Source organism: Hemicordylus capensis, chromosome 6 (genome assembly GCF_027244095.1).
Source record: "Hemicordylus capensis ecotype Gifberg chromosome 6, rHemCap1.1.pri, whole genome shotgun sequence".
Lineage (NCBI taxonomy): Eukaryota > Metazoa > Chordata > Lepidosauria > Squamata > Cordylidae > Hemicordylus > Hemicordylus capensis.
This window is the reverse complement of record NC_069662.1, coordinates 97,951,105-97,970,162: the sequence shown is the minus strand read 5'-3', so window position 1 is coordinate 97,970,162 and position 19,058 is coordinate 97,951,105. Positions and strand designations below refer to the sequence as shown.

Here is a 19,058-nt window from a genome sequence, read left to right as displayed (position 1 = left end):
ACAGCAGTATCTTAGTTTAGCTAATTTTTTAAAATAAGAACTAAATAAATGAGGTTGCTACTTATTTCTATCTAAACATTTTGGAATCATTCCCTCTTTAATTTCTTTTAGTAGTAGAAGCAGTATAGTTCTCTGAATAGAACATTCAGCTCTTACATATATTTAACCTCTGTCTCTAGCTCCCCCCTCCGCCCCCGCCATGTCAATGGCACCGACAGCACTATCACAGCAGGCAAGGACCTTCTAGGTAATACAAGTCCCTGTAAACAGTAATGCTCTCTCAAGAGAGTTTCTGGTGCTGTTGCTGGAATATGTGACATACAAGAGTGGAAGGCCCTTTTCACAGGGTCCCATCCTGCAGCAGCACAACCATGATCCCATGCCACGGGATGTGGTGACAGCCAACAGCCTGGATGGCTTTAAGAGGAGTTTAGATAAATTCATGGAGGACAGGTCTATCAATGGCTACTAGTCTGAGGGCTATACGCCACCTTCAGACTCAGAGGCAGGATGCCTCTAAATACCTGTTGCAGGGGAGTGAGCAGGAGAAAGGGAATGCCTTCAGCTTTTGCTTGTGGGCTTTCCAGAGGCATTTGGTGAGGCACTGTGTGAAACAGGATGCTAGACTAGAAAGGCTTTAGGCCTGATCCAGCAGGGCTGTTCTTATGATGTGAGATGCATTGCCTAGAACACCACAACTTACAGAGATGCTCCATAAGTGCTGAAACCGGCACACAAAAGGATTTGCTGTGCCTGTCCTGGAGCTGCACTCTGCCGCCACCACCTCAGGAGACGTCACAGCCAAAATGAGCAAGAACATTTGGCCTAGAGCTGCATCCCGGCAGCTCACGAGACTCAGTGCTCAGCAGCAGCCAAGGCTTATAAGAGCACCTGACCTGGAGCTGCACCTGAAGAGTGCACTCAATGCACCACTCAGCTGCAGTGAGTGTGCCAAGACTCTGCAATGGAGCTCTGAGACTCAAAAGCGTGCCTGGCCTGGAGTTGCCTGCCACTACCTCAGGTGAAGTAGGAGTGCAGCAAGAGTGCAAAGATGTGCACCTCAGGTACAGCAAGTGTGTCAAGATGTGCCAGAGCACATGATGTCTTGCAGATGCTTTTGTTGTGACTTGCCTCTCACGAGGTGACTAGGAGGTACATCCAGACCAGGCCCTTTGTCCAAGGGGACTCAGAGGAGCTTGGGTGAAGGTGCAAGGCAGTGCACATAAGGGAAGCGAGCCAGCAAGTGATCAGGGAGGTGGCATGTGCTGACCAAACCCAAGCAAACAGCATTAACAGTGGCAACGAGGATGCACCACTTCTGAAAGATTGGCAACCCCTGCTCTAAGCAATATGGTTCACATTGGTCAGCAATACAAACCAAACTGCAAAGCATGTTACATGAAACCGCTGGGAGAAATCATCAGGAGATTTGGTGCAGGGTGTTATCAGCATGCTGATCACACCCAAATCTATTTCTCCATGTCAACGTCATCAGGAGAAGACATAACCTCCCTAAATGCCTGCCTGGAGACAGTGATGGGCTGGATGAGAGGTTACAAGCTGAGACTGAATCCAGATAAGACAGAGGTACTTATTGTGTGGGGTTGGAACTTGGGAGATGATTTTGATCTGCTTGTTCTGGATGGGGTCACACTTCCCCAGAAGGAATAGGTACTCAGTAGGGATGGGTCCAGACCGGTCCGGAGGCCATTCAAAAAGCCTCCGGACCAGTCCAGTCCAGACCTGGGCGGTCCGGTTCGGGGGTGGAGGGTACCTTTAAGAGCAGCGGGAGGGTTTACTTACCCCTCCCGCCGCTTTCCCGCTTGGTGCCGTAATGTGCACAGTAATTGGGGCGGCAGAACAGCTCCCTGCCGCCCCTTCCCGACATTGCTTAAAAAACCTCCCAGGAGTCCTTTGCGCACGTGCGCACGTCACAGAGATGTTACTGTGCACATTACGGCGCCAAGCGGGAAAGCAGCGGGAGGGGTAAGTAAACCCTCCTGCCACTCTTAAAGGTACCCCCCCACCCCAGTGCCGGACCGCAGTTGGCGGTTCCATGCACACCCCTAGTACTCAGTCTGAGGGTGTTTCTGGACACAAAACTCTCCCTGGTGTTCCAGGCTGAGGCAGTGGCCAGAGGTGCCTTTTATCAGCTTCAGCTGATACGCCAGCTGCGTCCATTTCTTGAGATAAATGACCTCAGAACAGTAGTACATCTGCTGGTCACCTTCAGACCTGACTACTGAAATGTGCTCTATGTGGGGCTGCCTTTGTACGTAGTCCGGAAACTGCAGTTAGTTCAGAATGTGGTGGCCAGATTGGTCTCTGGGTCATCTCGGACCATATCTCTCCTATCTTAAAATATCTAAACTGGCTGCCGATAAGTTACCGGGCAGAGTACAAGGTTTTGGTTATAGCCTATAAAGCCCTTAACAGCTTGAGCCCTGTGTATTTAAGAGAACGTCTTCTTTGCTATGAACCACAGTGCCCATTGAGATCATCTGGAGAGGTTTGTCTGCAGTTGCCACTGGCTCGTTGATACTCAAGGACGGTGGCTACTCAGGGACGGGCCTTCTCCATTGCTGCCTCAAGGCTTTGGAACACACTTCCTGCTGAAATACGAGCCTCCCCATCTCTTACAACTTTTAAAAAGGCAGTCAAAATGCCTTTGTTCACCCAGGCTTTTAATTAGATACTGTTTTAATTGTGTTTTAATAGTTTTAACTTTTTAATTTTAATTGTTGAAAAGTTTTAATCTTTTATTGGCTGTTTTTATTGTTTTGTAAACCACCCTGAGACCTTACGTTTTGGGCAGTATAGAAATGTATTAAATAAATAAATAAAATAAAATAAAATAAAGCCTGTTGTGATACTACCCACCAAGGAGACCAGGACAAGTTTCTTAACTGGTCAGAAGTTTATTGGGTCACTTCCTGTCAGCGGCAGAGTTAAGAATTTTAAATTTCTACTCTTTAAACTGAATATTCCCAGATGCTTGGCTAACAAAATTTAATGATGTCCTTTCCCCCTTGCTATGATTGTTTTGCTGCCTATTACATAATGAGTTATAGTAAGATCTAATATTTTAGAACATATGTTTTTTGTTATTGCCAAAGTTCTGTTTCATTTTAGGGCCTTACATGTCTGTGAAATGTACTGTCTCATTAGAATTAGGAAGGAGAACATTAACCACTGCTGTTCCTGGAGATCAGGATTAGAAACCAATCCAACATAACATCTCAATTCAATCCTGAAGATAAATCAATACGTAGACTGGACATTGAAATCCATACAGAAAACAAATCTGCATTTATTAAAAGCAGAAATATGTTGTGTTATCTTTGTTTCAAGAATAGAAAGGATTATTTGAAATATTTATCTTCAGCACATTTTCTGCAGAGATTCAATTTCCAAAGAGAAAGAAGTGCTAAAGACAAATACCTTAGCATTAAAAATAGATTCATGGAGTCTTATTAGGTGCCATGTTTACAGCAACTAAGTTTAAAGAACTTAATAAAGTAGGGAAAGGGTATATCAGCTGAGAGCCAGCAGTTAACATATGCAGCAGGTGTCTGGGTTTTAAAGAGAAAACTACTTTCAACACACAAGAAGAGCCCTATGGATATAAATCCACTGCACTTCAATTATTTGTCATTCTCTCCATGTGAAATTATTTTGTGCATTATGTAGATCAATTTCTAATTAAATGCATTTGATTAACCATTCCCTGAAAAGGGAACATTTAAAACAACTAATTTATAGTGCTAGCAGCCCCTTTTGTTAGGTAACTCTGGTCTCAAGCAGGCACGCCATGCATCAGGCAGCCCTTGGTGCCACAGAGGAAAGTGCTGGCTTCCATCTATGACGCTCTGCCTGGATCAAGCAGCAGTGTCATACAATTAAACTTCTGCCTGGATCAAGCAGCAGTGTCATGCAAGTAAACTAGAGGGGCAGAAAAGCTGCCAGGCAAACAGGCAGGTGCCCCCACTGAATCATGTGCATCCTTGAGTCAATCAGAGTTTCTAAAAAGCAAAGAAATGCTAAAAAATGAAACCACTGGGAGTGATCGTCAGGAAGAGGAGAGCTGGTCTTGTGGTAGCAAGCATGACTAAGAAAGAAAGAAAGAAAAAGAAAGAAAGAAAAACATGTGAGGCTGAGGAGCTTTTTCCTTATTCAGATTACCTGAAATGCAATCAAGATAGGAACCCAAACCAGTTGTGCAGATTAGACACAATAGAGCCCTTTTGTACTGTGCTTTCCCTGAACATACAGCAGTACCCACATGCTCTTCAAACTTGGTCCACTTGGTCCATTTTGAAACCTAAGGTTTCCCTACCTTTGGGATCTTGCAGTAGCCAAACCCTATAAAAGGACCTGCATTCCCTAGTCAGCTGGTCTTTCTGTTCGCAATTCTTCCAATCTTGGTTGCTGAATAAGGCATTGTTACCTACTGCTGCTGTGGGAACCTGGTAGTGCAATGTGCTAGCTACTACCCCAGGGGACCCACCCAGCCAAGTGGCTGACTCTGGACCCACATCCCCACCACTCTAAATTGAATCACTGGGCTGTTGAGTATTAAGCTGGAGCACTGGCCTCCGGAGTCCTAACTTGCTAATTGATTGATTGATTAAGTGCCGTCAAGTCGGTGTCGACTCTTAGCAACCACATAGATAGATTCTCTCCAGGATGATCTGTCTTCAACATGGCCTTTAAAGTCTCTCAGTAGTGCATTCATTGCTGTCGTCATCGGGTCCATCCACCTTGCTGCTGGTTGACCTCTTCTTCTCTTTCCTTCAACTTTCCCTAGCATTATGGACTTCTCAAGGGAGCTGGGTTTTCACACAATGTGTCCGAAGTATGAGAGTTTGAGCCTGGTCATTTGTGCCTTGAGTGAAAATTCTAGATTGATTTGTTCTCGGATCCCTTTGTTTGTTTTCCTGGCTGTCCATGGTATCCTCAAAAGTCTTCTCCAGCACCAAAGTTCAAAAGCATCAATGCTTTTTCTATCTTGCTTCTTCAAAGTCCAGCTTTCGCATCCATAGAGTGTCACAGGGAAAACCATTGTCCAAATGATTCTAATCTTTGTAGGTATAGACACGTCACGGCATCTAAATATCCTTTCCAAGGCCTTCATTGCAACCCTGCCAAGCGCTAGTCTGCGGTGTATTTCTTGACTGCTAGATCTTTTACTGTTGGTAGTCGATCCTAAAAGGCAGAAACTATCCACCACTTCAATGTCTTCATTGTCAGTTCTGAGCCTGGTTACTGTACCAGTTGTCATTAGTTTAATCTTCTTTACATTTAGTCGTAATCCCATTTTTTCACTGTGCTCCTTGACTTTTATTACTAGAGCTTGCAGATCATCTGCATTCTCAGTTGTATACTGCATAACTAGTTAATTTAAATTGCAATTAAGTACTGTGCAATATCCATTAACCATTGAAAAGTGTGATCTCAAATATCAATTGAAAATTGATTTTAAATACTGTACCCATTGAAAACTGATCTCAGGTATCCATTAAAAACTGATTTTACATACTGTTCTATATCCATTGAAAATTCATTTTAAATACTATAGCGTGTCTCTTAAAATTGATATCAAGAACTGTACCGTATCTATTGTAAATTGAGTTTGATTATCAATTACAGTCCTGTATTTAATCAAAGGGGGGGGGCGTCTGGCACAATTACTGTACCTTGCAGCATTTTACAAATTTTTCCTTCCTCCACAGTCAAAATGGGCAAGTGCACAGTGGAGAGCTCTGCTGAGGGGAGTGGCAAATGGTTTTGAAACATGTTGCCCTTGAGACAGAAGGTGAAGCTGCTGGACATATTGGCTTGTGGGGACAGCACAGCATCTGTTGCATGCCATTATGGCATAAATGAGTCCACTGTCCGCTCCATCAAGAAAAGTGAAGCCAGTATTCATGCAAGTGGGGTGCCCAACGTGTCTCAGATTCTTAAGGTGGCATTCCATCCACATGATCCCCACATGGAATGGATGGGAAATGCCCTCAATTTGTTGATAGAGGACCAAGCCCAGAGGAATGTTCCACTGAGTGGGCCAGTCATTCAAGAGAAAGTGCTGTGGCTCTACAGGTGGTTTGCAGAGGAAGGTGGTCAAGTGGCGAGAACATCTGAAGATGCTGAGTGTAGTTTCCAGGTGAGCAAGGTATTGTTTGAAATATTCAAGCACTGATAGAACCTCCACAATGTCAAACTGGCAGGGGAAGTAACATCGGCGGACCACAAAGCAGCACAAAGATTTCCAGCTGAGTTCCAGTGGCTGATTGAATCTGGAGGGTACAAGCCCAAGCAAATCTTCAATGCTGATGAGACAGGCTTGTTCTAGAAGTGGATGCCATCCTGTTCCTTCATCAGCAAAGAAGAGAGAACTGCTCCAAGTTTCAAGGAAGCAAGTGCTGCTTCACTCTGCTGTTATGTGGCAATGCTGCAGGGGATTGCATGGTCAAGCTCATGCTCCTGTACCGAGCACAGAACCCTCGAGCCCTGAAAGGGAAGAATATAAACCAGCTTCCCATCTTCTAGAGAGCCAACTGGAGAGAATGGGTGACTGCAGTGCTTTTCTCTGCCTGGGTTGACAACTGCTTTCTGCATGAGGTCACCTCTTTCTCTTTCTGCAGTCTGGCCTCCAAGAACTCTTTCTGCATCTGGCCTCCAAGAACCTGGCCTTCAGAGTCCTTCAGTTGCTCGACAATGCCCCGGACCATCCTGAGACTCTGCAGTTCACACATGCAAACTTAAAAATAGCCTTCTTGCCCCCCAACACCACTTCCTTGATTCAACCGATGGACCAAGGTCTGATCATGACTTTCAAGTTCTACTACACCTGCTGCACCTTCAGGAGGATGTTGGATCTCATGGAAGGTGATCCCTCTGTCAGTAAGTGATTGCTGGAGGAGCTACAGCATCACAGACTGAATTGAGAACATCACAACATCCCTTGCCAAGATCAAATCCCACACATGGAATGCCACACCAGCTACTTTGAAAAGGTAGCTACACTGACCACCACAGCTGCAGAGTCGTCATCAGAAAGTGACACCTCCACTTTCCACAGCTTCAAGGAGGAATAGGATGATGATGATGACGACGACAATGCTGGCAGCAGGTTTGCCTCTGCAGGTCCTGCTTCTGCTACCTGATCTGTGCTCCAAGCAGAAGAGTGCTGCAAACTCCAGCAGTGGAGTGAAGAAAATTCGATGCTTTTAAATTTGATTTTTGCTGCTTCAGGCCAGAGACTAGAGTTGGAGTGCTGCAAACTTTTTGGCCAACTTACCAACCAATCAGGCCAGGAGTTTGTGCTAAGTGTTGGAATTCACTGTGGGGTGGGGAAACCTCACGATTACACATTACTGGAGCACCTGGAGAGTGGGAGAGCTGAGGTGGGCAAAGTACCGTGCTGTGCTTTTTGGTGATTTTTTGGTCATTTCCCAGGACCCCAGAATCTAATCCCCTCCCCCCCCAACTCCCATTGACTCAAGGTTTCATTATTCACAGTTGTAGATTGGAACGGAACCAGAGCAAGAACAAATGTGTATCGATATGTGTATTGTTTTGTGTGCTACATCAGATCAAGCAGTAAAACATTTTCTAACCTGTTCTAGAATCACTGTTGAAGGATTGCACATAATTTTTTAAAAATAACAAATTATTTTAAATTTTAAAAAATAAATATAAAAATAAAACAAAGGAAGTATTTGGGGGATGAGAAGTTAGAATGTGGGTGTGTGGGGGTACTTCCCTTATGTGTTAAGATTTTTTAAAAGCACATCTTTTAAAAATATACCTATGAACTAATTCAACTAATATTCAACTAATAGTGAACCAATAAGTAAACATTAAAAATATATATATTCTCTTGGGGGGGGAGGAATTCTGAACTATCTCCATGGCATCTTACCAGCGGCTGCATCGGATACTTAATTTATTATTTATAAATATTGTATATAATTTATTAGTGAAACTCCTACCTCAGTCTTTTGGGATTCTTTGAGAGGGTTTGAAAAGGTACTCAGTCAAGTCAGTCAAGAAAGGTTCGGAAAGATTCAGCATCAGCAGTGAATGAATTGTTCTGCCACATGGTCCTTCTTCCTTTACTAGCCCTCTGCCCAGCTGTTTCCCCCTCAACTCTTCTCTCTACACTCACCACCTGGAAATTATCATCAGGTTTTTTTCATCAGCCTTTGTGTGTTTGTTATTTTTACACTTTATTTAGCCCCACAACAGCTTCAATTGCTGTGCTGACTACTCTTCTCGCTTCTCCTGCAGCAGGGAGCCTCGCCTCCATGAATACAGTAAGCACGCAGGAGCTCTGGACTCTCTTCATTAGCAATGCACAGATACCTGCCGTCATTTGTAGTAGGGCTCCTAATGCATCCAGAGTGGGGGAGACGATTTCCCTGATCTTTATGATTAGGTGAATATAGTCCCAGTAATAGAGTACATATTGTTTCCATACCACAACAGGCAGCAAGGTTTATTGGGAGGATCCAGCACAACACAACATCCAAAAGCCCAGTTGTTATTCCCTCTTATATCTCTCCCCACCTTTCCCCATCACCAGTGTCAGACTCTCCAATGACACTGTACAATGTACTTCCAATGTACATTGGAAATTCTTCCAATGTACAATGTTCCAATGTGCCCCTGCTAACTTGGCAAAGAGGCACCTTTTAACATGGTGATTCTCTTTATTTAGCAGGGGGAGAGTAACTGGTCCTATCCACCCCCAGCATAGTACCTCCAGTGACTGTTGCTGGTGTCTATCTTATGTTTCTTTTTAGACTGGGAGCCCTTTGGGGACAGGGAGCCATCTTATTTGTTTGTTATTTCTCTGTGTAAACTGCCCTGAGCCATTTTTGGAAGGGCGGTATAGAAATCGAATGAATAAATAATAAACTAAATGTAGCCATCACAGCATGCAATGGGCCATAACACTACCAGGAGACTGCTTATCCCAAGACATATAGACCAAGGCAATACACGGCTATGGAAACCTTCTTGCCCAACAACCCTGAAATGAGACAAACAATGCCTCCACACCTTCTGATAAGCCACAGACCTGGGACCAGAAACAGGTTAAAGGAACAGTGTCAGGACACATTTAGTGAGCAGATCAAATTCAGGACCAGTTTCAGGTTCCATCCAAGTTTGTGTACACACACACACACACACACACACACACACACACACACACACACACCTTTTTATTTATAACAAAAAAGAAAATTACAGAGAAGAAAAGAGCTGGAAAGAAAATTACACAAATGCAGCAAATCACATCTCCCATATGTCTTATACATTAACCTGGATTTCAATGCTCTATTGTATCAACTAGAGGAGGAGAGGAGAGCTGGTCTTGTGGTAGCAAGCGTGACTTGTCCCCTTAGCTAAGCGGGGTCTGCCCTGGTTGCATCTGAACAGGAGACTTGATGTGTGAGCACTGTAAGATATTCCCCTCAGGGGATGGAGCCGCTCTGGGAAGAGCAGAAGGTTTCAAGTTCCCTCCCTGGCTTCTCCAAGAATAGGGTTGAGAGAGATTTCTGCCTGCAACCTCGGAGAAGCCACTGCCAGTCTGTGAAGACAATACTGAGCTAGATGTACCTATGGTCTGACTCAGCATATGGCAGTTTCCTATGTTCCTAACTATGTGCTCTCATCTCGATTTAGTCAAGTCTCAAGTCTTAAGTCTTCTATTTAGTCTGTTGATCTACAATTAAAAATGTCTAAGTAACTTAGGGATCAAACTTAATCAATAATAAAATTTAAAACGTTTCAAATTGGTTAGACAGTCCTCAGGTTAGTGCACTTGCACCTCAAATGTTCACATGTCCACCATCTTGGATCAGGGTGGATGAAATCATCACAAACTACACCACTGGGGCATTCCTATGTGTCCCTACAGCTGAATCAAATTTGGTTCAAATTGGTTAAGAGGTTCACATTATCTCACCCGCGCCTCAAAAGCTTATGGTTCCACCATCTTGTATCAGGGTGGATGACATAATCGCAAACTACACCACTGAGGTGTCCCTATTGTTCCCTACAGCTGCAGCAAATTTGGTTCAAATCAGTTAGGCAGTCCACAAATTAGCCCACTTGCGCCTCAAACTTTCAAACGTCCACCATCTTTTTTAAAAAAATAACTTTTTATTCAATTTTTCACAACATAAGATACACACACAAAAAGAAAGAAAAACACAAAAAAGACAAGAGGACTTCCATCTCATCATTAGAACAAGTATCAGTTACAATACCCAAGTCTTGCCTGTAATTTAATCGTTCTCCCCCCGTTAAATCGTACGAAAGTCAGCTGTAGGGCATTTTAAAAACATTTTTGTTACCACTCAAAAGCCTGATAGAAATCCATTTTATAATATGTTTTTAAGTAAATAAGAAGAGGGTCCCACTCTCTTTTAAATGCTTCAAATTTATTTCTTAATAATGTGGTTAGCTTTGCCATTTCTGCCAACTCTATCACTTTAAGTATCCAATCCTCTTTACTCGGGCAATGGATCTCTTTCCATTTGTATGCAAATGTCAATCTTGCTGCTGCTGTCAGATACATAAAGAGGATCCAGTATTTCCTAGGCAATGAGCTTTTATCAATGCCTAATAGTATTGTTTCTGGGCTCTTGGGGAAAGTCATTTTAAACACTTTCTTAAGCTGATTGTATATTAAATCCCAATAGCCTTTAGACTTATTACAAGTCCACCATAAATGTATATAGAAACCCTCCTCTTTTTTACACTTCCAACATTTGTTTAACATGTTCTTGTACATTAAAACCAACTTCTTAGGAGTTAGATGCCATCTGTACATCATCTTAAGATTATTTTCCTTTAAATTAGAGCAGGCAGTGTATTTCATCTCTTCTATCCATAGTTTTTCCCATTTCTCCAAGTTTATATTGTAACCAAATTCCTAAGCCCATTTAATCATTGACGTTTTCACTAGTTCTGTTCTTGTATCTTCCAATAATAACAGATCATACATCCTAGAAACTAGTTTGTCTTCCTTGTCACACAACTGTTGTTCAAATTCAGACTTTGATTGATTAAGACCCTTTTTACAATTTTGCTTGAATAAAGCGCTAATCTGGTGATAGTGAAACCAAGAAATATTCCAATCCTTCATAAGATCTAGTTTTTAAAGTTCATATTTTGCACCTTGGGGAACAAGCAGTTGCCGATACGTAGGCCATGTCTGTTGCATATTTTTCTGTTTTCTAGATATAACTTCCAGTGGAGATACCCAAAGTGGAATTTTTGGTTCTAACACAAGTTTGTTTTTCATCCATACCATATATGAGCTTTTTCTAACATAGTGATTTAAGAAGTCTTTATTTACTTTTACCTTATCATAAAATAGATATGCATGCCAACCATATCTTATATCAAATCCTTCCAAATCTAACAGTCTTGGATTTTTTAATGTAATCCATTCTTTCATCCATCTCAGGCATATTGCTTCAAAATAGAACTTAAAATTTAGTAATTCAAACCCTCCTCTCTTCCTGTCGTAATAAGGTTTTTTAAATTTATTCTTGGTTTTTTGCCCTGCCAAATAAAGTTCTTTACGTCTTTATGCCATTGATCAAAAATTGACATTGTATTTATTATTGGTATTGTCTGGAAGAAATATAGCATTTTAGGAAGAACATTCATTTTGATGACAAAAATTCTTCCACTTAACGATAGATTCAATCTATTCCATCTACATAAGTCTATCTTTATTTCCTTCCAGATTTTAATATAATTATTTTGAAACAATAAGGCATTGTTTTTTGTAAGCGTAACTCCTAGGTATTTTACCTTTTTTTCCACATTGAAACTAGATCTCAAGACAAATTTTTCAATATCTTCTTTGTTCATATTTTTAAGTAATACCTTTGTCTTATCCTTATTTATATAGAACCCTGCCAAATTCCCATATGATTCTTATATTTCCAATAATGTATCAACTGACTCTAAAGGATCTTGTAAAAACAACACTATATCGTCTGCAAAGGCTCTTAGTTTGTATCTTTGTGTCCCTATTGACAATCCTTGTATTTTGGTCTCTTCCCTTATCATCCTGCACATAATTTCCAAGACCAATATAAATAATAATGGAGACAGGAGACAACCTTGTCTAGTACCTTTTTGAATACTAAAATTATCTGTAAGTTCTCCATTAACCTTAATGTTTGCTTTTTGTTCAGAATATATAGACCCAATCGCCCTTATATAATTAACTCCAAACTCTACAATTTCCAGAGTTTTCAACATAAATTGCCAGGGGATGTTATCAAAAGTTTTCTCTGCATCCAAAAATAACATAGCCAGTTGTTTATCATTATGCTTTTCGTAATATTCTAATACATTTAAAACAGTTCACACATTGTGCTTTATTTGTCTTTTTGGCAGAAATCCAGCCTGATCTTCATGAATTAACTCTGCCAAGACCCCCTCCATTCTTTTAGCAAGTATAGAAGCAAATAATTTATAATCATTATTAAGTAAGGAGATTGGTCAATAATTTTAAACCAGAGTTTGATCTTGGCCAAGTATTGGTATTAATGTAATAGTCGCTTGCCTCCATGAATCAGGGAACCAACCCTTCATCATAATTTCATTCATTGTCCATTGTAATGGTTGAGACAATACTTCACTAAAAGCTTTGTAGTATATAATAGAGAGCCCATCTGATCCTGGCGATTTCCCCCCCCTTTGCTCACTTAATAGTATCCTTAACTTCTTCACTGGAAATTGGAAGATTCAATATTTCCCGCACATGTCCACCATCTTGAATTAGTATGGATGACATCATCACAAACTATGCCATTGAGATGTCCCTATGTGTCACTCACTGCAACTGTACCCAATTTAGTTCAAATGGGTTAGACATTCCACAAGTTGGCTGGGTTGTGCCTCCAGTGTTCACGCGACCACCATCTTGGATTGGGGTGGATCATATCATCACAAACTACACTGTTGAGGTGTCCCTATGTGTCCCTACAGCTGTACCCAATTTGGTTCAAATGGGTTAGACAGTCCACAAATTAGCCCACTTGCGCTTCAAAGGTTTATGTGTCTGCCATCTTGAATCAGGATTACATCATCACAAACTACACCACTGAGGTGTCCCTGTGTGTCACTCACTGCAACTGTACCTAATTTGGTTCAAATTGTTTAGACAGTCCACAAATTAACCTGCTTGCACCTCAGATGTTCAAGTGGCCGCCATCTTGAATTGGAGTGGATGACATCACCACACACCACTCCACTAGGGCATCCCTATGTGTCCCTACAGCTGTAGCAAATTTGGTTCAAATCAGTTAAGCGGTTCACATGTTAGCCCACTTGCGCCTCAAAACTTTACATATCTGCCATGTTGGATCGGGCTGGATGACATCATCACAAATGACACCACTGAGGTGTCCCTATGTGTCCCTATAACTGTACCCAATTTGGTTCATATTGGTCCAGGTTTTGCAAAGTTGAGTGGGGGGAGGGGCACACGGATAGACACAGAAAAAGCCAGGTGATTTCATAAGCCTGCTGGAAAGTAGGCTAAAAAAGTGCTCACAATATACAATCTAATCACATTTATGCAGACAAATCACTTTCTCAGCTCTAAAAGACTAGAGAATCAGCCTCACCATTGAGAAAACAATTTTGAAAGTCTTCAACATGTTTTAGATACAGAATTACAGAACTCATATGTTGTGTTAGCTGGGCCTATTTGCATGTGCAGAAAAGCTGAAGAAGAGTGTCTCTCAGAGAAAGTGTGTGATACTCTGTCTTCACTGTGGAGCCAGCTTTCATACATCTAGGTTTGGGGACAGAGCACTGACATCTTTTTATAAACTTGCAATGCTTAGGAATAGCATGCATTCAAATTCTTATGAAAAAGGAAAGTTACAAGATACAGTAACAAAACTAGCGTGAACATGTCTCAAGTACGAAATATATCCAATACTACAAATTTATATATAGTCAGTATAACAAGAATATGCTAGTATTTTCTCTAGGAGATGCTACAACAAAAAGTCTGAACAGCTTTTCCGAGCTGACATACCTGCTAAGTAGCATATAAGCAAGTAGGACAGGAGAGTTACACAGTACTTTGATGTTACTTTAAAATCAAATTTTGAGTAAAATAGATTCTTACCAGAATGACTTGGAAAATGGTTGGAACAAGATTAATTTCTTCAACAAGACTGTAAAAAAAGAAAGAAAAAGAAACCAATGAACACAAAGCAGTACAGCCAAGTCTTTGTTGCTAAAATCTATGACGCAGAACCTCATTCTTTGACTACTTCTTCATTTAAACAAGTTCTACCACAGCTATTAAAAATAAGAAATACAGTACTGCTTTGGAAATTGCTCCTTCATCTACCTTACTGATGTGAAGCAAGTGAGTGGAACACTAAGTAAATTACTATTTTTTAAAAGGCAGATATTAGAATTCAGAAATATGATTAAGCCCATCAAATGTGCAATGTATGCAGTAAAATAATTTAAACTAATAGATCACAATGGATATGCTGGAATTAAAATACACTTTGAAGCAGCTTTTTTATATGCTTCATTAACTACTTTATCTTCTTTGCAAAATACCTTTAAATATATTATAATCATATCCTGTATATCTGAGAAGTGATTAACCAGCAGATTTCAGATAAAAGATGTGCAACTTTATGACATCAGAGAGCTACAATAGCCATTACAAATGGTTTAAACACAGAAGTCTGAACAACTGGCCTTAACTTTCTCCTCTCTCAACTGGTACCCCCACTTTTGCTGTGTTCACTCTCCTGTACTTATTTTGATTTATTCGTCTCTAGTTTTCTAGTTCTGCCTATATTCTCTTACTATTCAGTACCAAATAACATATATTAGCTGAACTTAATCCTGATTCACCAGTCATACGTCCCAAATATTATCCAGAGCTAGGTGGCTTAGGCTCTTTGATTTCAAAGGACTTCAACATGCCTAGCACTGTTGCATTGTGACCTGCTCACCTGCACGCACACACCTCCATGTACGCCGCATGCATGCGCATGCACACACACAGACAATCTTTCAGTGTCTTCAAATTAAAAGTAAGCAACTAATAGGTCCTATAATGAGTGAAGAAAATTTTCAAAATCAACATCAATAAAGCAAAACCTGTGCATTTCCAAACTGGAATGGAAAATCATTCTCAAGGGTGATTCATGACAGGGTGCTTAAAACACATCAAGGTCCACCTGAGCAACTGCTATAAAGTGGCGGGAGAAGGAGCCATTATGGGAAGTTGGCCATCAAACAATCAATCATCTCAGTCTATACTTTGGTGGCTGCTTTTCAAGATGAACGACAGATTTGCAGCATGGAGACAATTCAAACGAAGGATTCAAAAAAGGAAAGTTTAGATGTGATTTGTAGTTCACAAGTAATTATGAACTTTGAAGCACAACCAAAAGCCAGATTTATACAACTTATTTTTTTCCTAATAATATATATGAATGATGACTGCAATTATGAATTACAGTCAACAATTCCTAGTAAGTTAAGATCACACACAAGCATTCAAAACCTGTTTGTGGAATTGATATAGACTTCAAATAAGAGGTGAAGGCAATAAAACCAAAGTGATCACTTGCTTTAAGACATTTCTGTAAAAAGTTTAAAATTGATTTCTGTTAACAAGTTTGTATGTTTATAATGCTCAAAGACTAGCTGTCATAGATCATTTTGTGCGGTACAAAACAAGTACTGAAATTTTATCAGTTCATAGGGTTGCAATGAAGGCCTTGGAAAGGATATTTAGATGCCGTGACATTTCTATACCTACAAAGATTAGAATCATTTGGACAATGGTTTTCCCCGTGACACTCTATGGATGCGAAAGCTGGACTTTGAAGAAGCAAGATAGAAAAAGCATTGACGCTTTTGAACTTTGGTGCTGGAGAAGATTTTGAGGATAACATGGACAGCCAGGAAAACAAACAAAGGGATCCAAGAACAAATCAATCCAGAATTTTCACTCAAGGCACAAATGACCAGGCTCAAACTCTCATACTTTGGACACATTATGCGAAAACCCAGCTCCCTTGAGAAGTCCATAATGCTGGGGAAAGCTGGAGGAAAGAGCAGAAGAGGACGACCAGCAGCAAGATGGATGGACTCGATTACTACAACAATGAATGCACCACTAAGAGACCTTAAAGGCCACGTTGAAGACATATCATCCCGGAGAAAATCTACCTATGTGGTCACTAAGAGTTGACACCAACTTGAAGGCACTTAATCAATCAATCAAAGTAAATTTATTGTTGTAACCACGGGTCATAACTTAACAAAACTTAACACATAACATTAAAACATAGCAAAACACATGAAATCTAACATAAGTATAACATAACATGAGAAAAAAAGAATCTTAATAAAATACAATTTAAAATAATAACCTAAAAAACCTATCTGCAGTTACAGCAATAAATAAAGCATATAGAATAAAACTAGACCTCTACAGTTTAGAAAGGCTTAGTAAATAAAAATAGAGATATGCCCAAACTGGTTCAGCGCTCCTTTTCTGGAGCATCCATCTTATTCAGAAGTCTGGCATTCAAGCCGGTTTGGAGGCAGAGGAATTGTTTAAGGAGCAGGGAGGGTGCCCTTCCCTTCCCTGCTGCATTCCCCCCACCGGCACTCTCCCCATAAGCATTGGTGCGGGACTGCAGCGTACCTCTTTGCAACCCCGTTCACTGTCATGACATAAGTAGCTGACGTATGTGTGTGCTGTGGCCATTTACGTCATGACATTGAATGGGGCTGCAAGGAGGTATGCTGCACAACTAGATTGAAGAGTCAGATTTATCTTCCCTAACTCTTGTCTGGAGTTTTCTCAGGGCTTGTCTCTTAAATCTACATTCCTGATCAAACCAGCCCTTCCTTATATAATCCCTCTGAATATGGCCTACAGTAGTCAGTTGAGAATTTAGAATTTAAAAAAAAAAATTTTTTAGCAAAAGTGCCATAAGTGCCTTTGATGTAAACTGACCTGAGCCATTTTTGCAAGGCCAGCATATAAATCAAATTAATTAATTAATTAATTAATTAATTAATTTCCAAGTAAGGCTGTATTGCACCTTTGATTCAGCAATTGCTGGGAATTTAACAAAACTGTAATTTTTTCATTAAGATCAGAGCTTTATCTAAGACATTGTTTATCCTGAATAAGGACTTCCAATTTACAGTGCATCACAGGTGGAAGCACATTATGTGCAAGAAAAATCATAACCAGAGGCAGATGGTCGTTTTATGGTCTATTATGTATATCAAAATGAAAAGGAGAGATGTCCTGGCACCATGTCTCATGCAAGAGAATGATGTCAAAGTTTTTCAAATACTGTTCAAAGCTGTTATTCACAAATTTATTCTGATACCCAGTGATGTTCCTGGAAATAACTTTTACACGACCAGGAACTCCTGACAGTCAATTTTCAGGATTTGAAGCTATTAATAAATTATTTATTTATGTATTTATTTATTTGATTCCTATACCGCCCTTCCAAAAATGGCTAAAGAAAAACAATAAAAGTTTCACGAAGCCTCCAATATAGATATAAAATGTTTTTAAAGCTGCTTACTTCAAAGGAAAAGAAAAACAACAGTTTGAAACGGAGGCTCTAAAACAAGCTGTTATTCCATCGCCATCTTGGCTCCTTCCCCAAATTTATGAAGAAAAGGGAAATCTGTATTTTGACTTAACATAGAATAAAAAACAGTAACACTATTTCAACATTAAATTTCCCTGTATATTTTACAGTTGTTGTATGCACTAGCTCTTGATTCTCAAAGAACTGTTTTCAGATGGTTAGCCTAGTGCTGAAGAGCCATTTCTAAGTGCAATACTGATCCTAAAATATTTTATTTCCTCTTTGCTTTCTTAGCTAAGAAACATGCTTGTAGGTGTGTAACGTACTGTTCTTTTGTGGTATAAGTATGCCATTACGACGGGACGGTGTCCTAAGGCAGAGCATACCAACCATTGGTTGTGACTTTTGTTTACCTTTTGTTTCCTGTCCACCTGGCTCAAGCACAAATCTTTTCAGCTCTCAAACAGCTCTCGTTTCCATTTGTTCCTCCTAGTGCTAGCCTAACTCTCTTCAGCCTCCTTGAGCCACCAAAAATTATGTGGCTGTCCCATGACTTTGGAATACACTCCCTTTCAAAATAAGAGCTTCTCCACCTCTGATTGGTTTTAAAGAGACCCTTAAAATAAACCTGTTTTCTTGGGCTTTTAATTAAAACAAGCTGGGCAGGCCCAGAACATCTGCGCCTCTAGTTTCCCCTGCCGCTGCAGATTTCTTACCCTACGAACTCTTGCAAGAGCTGCCATGAATGGGATGAGCGACTGATACACCTTAGAGAGAGAGAAAGAAAGAAAGAAAGAAAGAAAGAAAGAAAGAAAGAAAGAAAGAAAGAAAGAAAGAGACTTGAAACTTTTTGTTTCTGTGAAATTGTTTTTACTCTGTTTTATATTTGTTGTATCTTGGACTATGTACATCACCTAGAGATACATATTTCAGATAGTATGATAAATAAATAAATAAAATATACTAGCTGACCCCACACAGAACATCTGTGCGCTCCTTTGGGCCGGCTGTTTCCCCCTCCCTCTCCCTCCTGCCTGGTCTCTCCTCTCTCCCACCCTCACCCCCACTACTTGCACAGAGTCCAGTCCCGCCACCAGTCCGTCCCGCTGTCTCCCGCCTCCCCCCCACCTGGCCAGGTTCTCCCCCCCCCATTGTGGTTTTTGGCCTGGCGGCACAGCCGCCTCCTCACCCTGGCGGCTGGGCCCGCCACCACCTCCTCGCTGCTGATGCCACCCCACTATGGCTGGGCCCGCCGCCGCTGTGCCTGCCTCTCCTTGCTGCGGCCAGGCCGGCCGCCGCCGCGCATGCTTCTTGCCGGGGCCGGGCCCACAGCTGGGCCGGACCCACCGTAGCCGCCTCCCCGCCGGGGCCACAGCTTCGCCTGCCTTCCCGCCAACTCCCCAA

The 19,058-nt window shown here is 41.1% G+C and overlaps 1 protein-coding gene across 9 annotated transcripts in view; it reads right to left on the bottom strand.

Annotated features, from left to right (window-relative positions):
* The window catches only part of ULK4 (unc-51 like kinase 4), a 370,052-nt gene that overhangs the window by 193,806 nt on the left and 157,188 nt on the right, over nucleotides 1-19,058 (bottom strand). For all 9 annotated transcript variants that reach the window (XM_053265063.1, XM_053265069.1, XM_053265068.1 and 6 more), the window contains exon 31: nucleotides 14,180-14,228. In XM_053265063.1, the coding sequence (XP_053121038.1) occupies nucleotides 14,180-14,228 (49 nt within the window). The remainder of the gene's footprint in view (nucleotides 1-14,179; nucleotides 14,229-19,058) is intronic.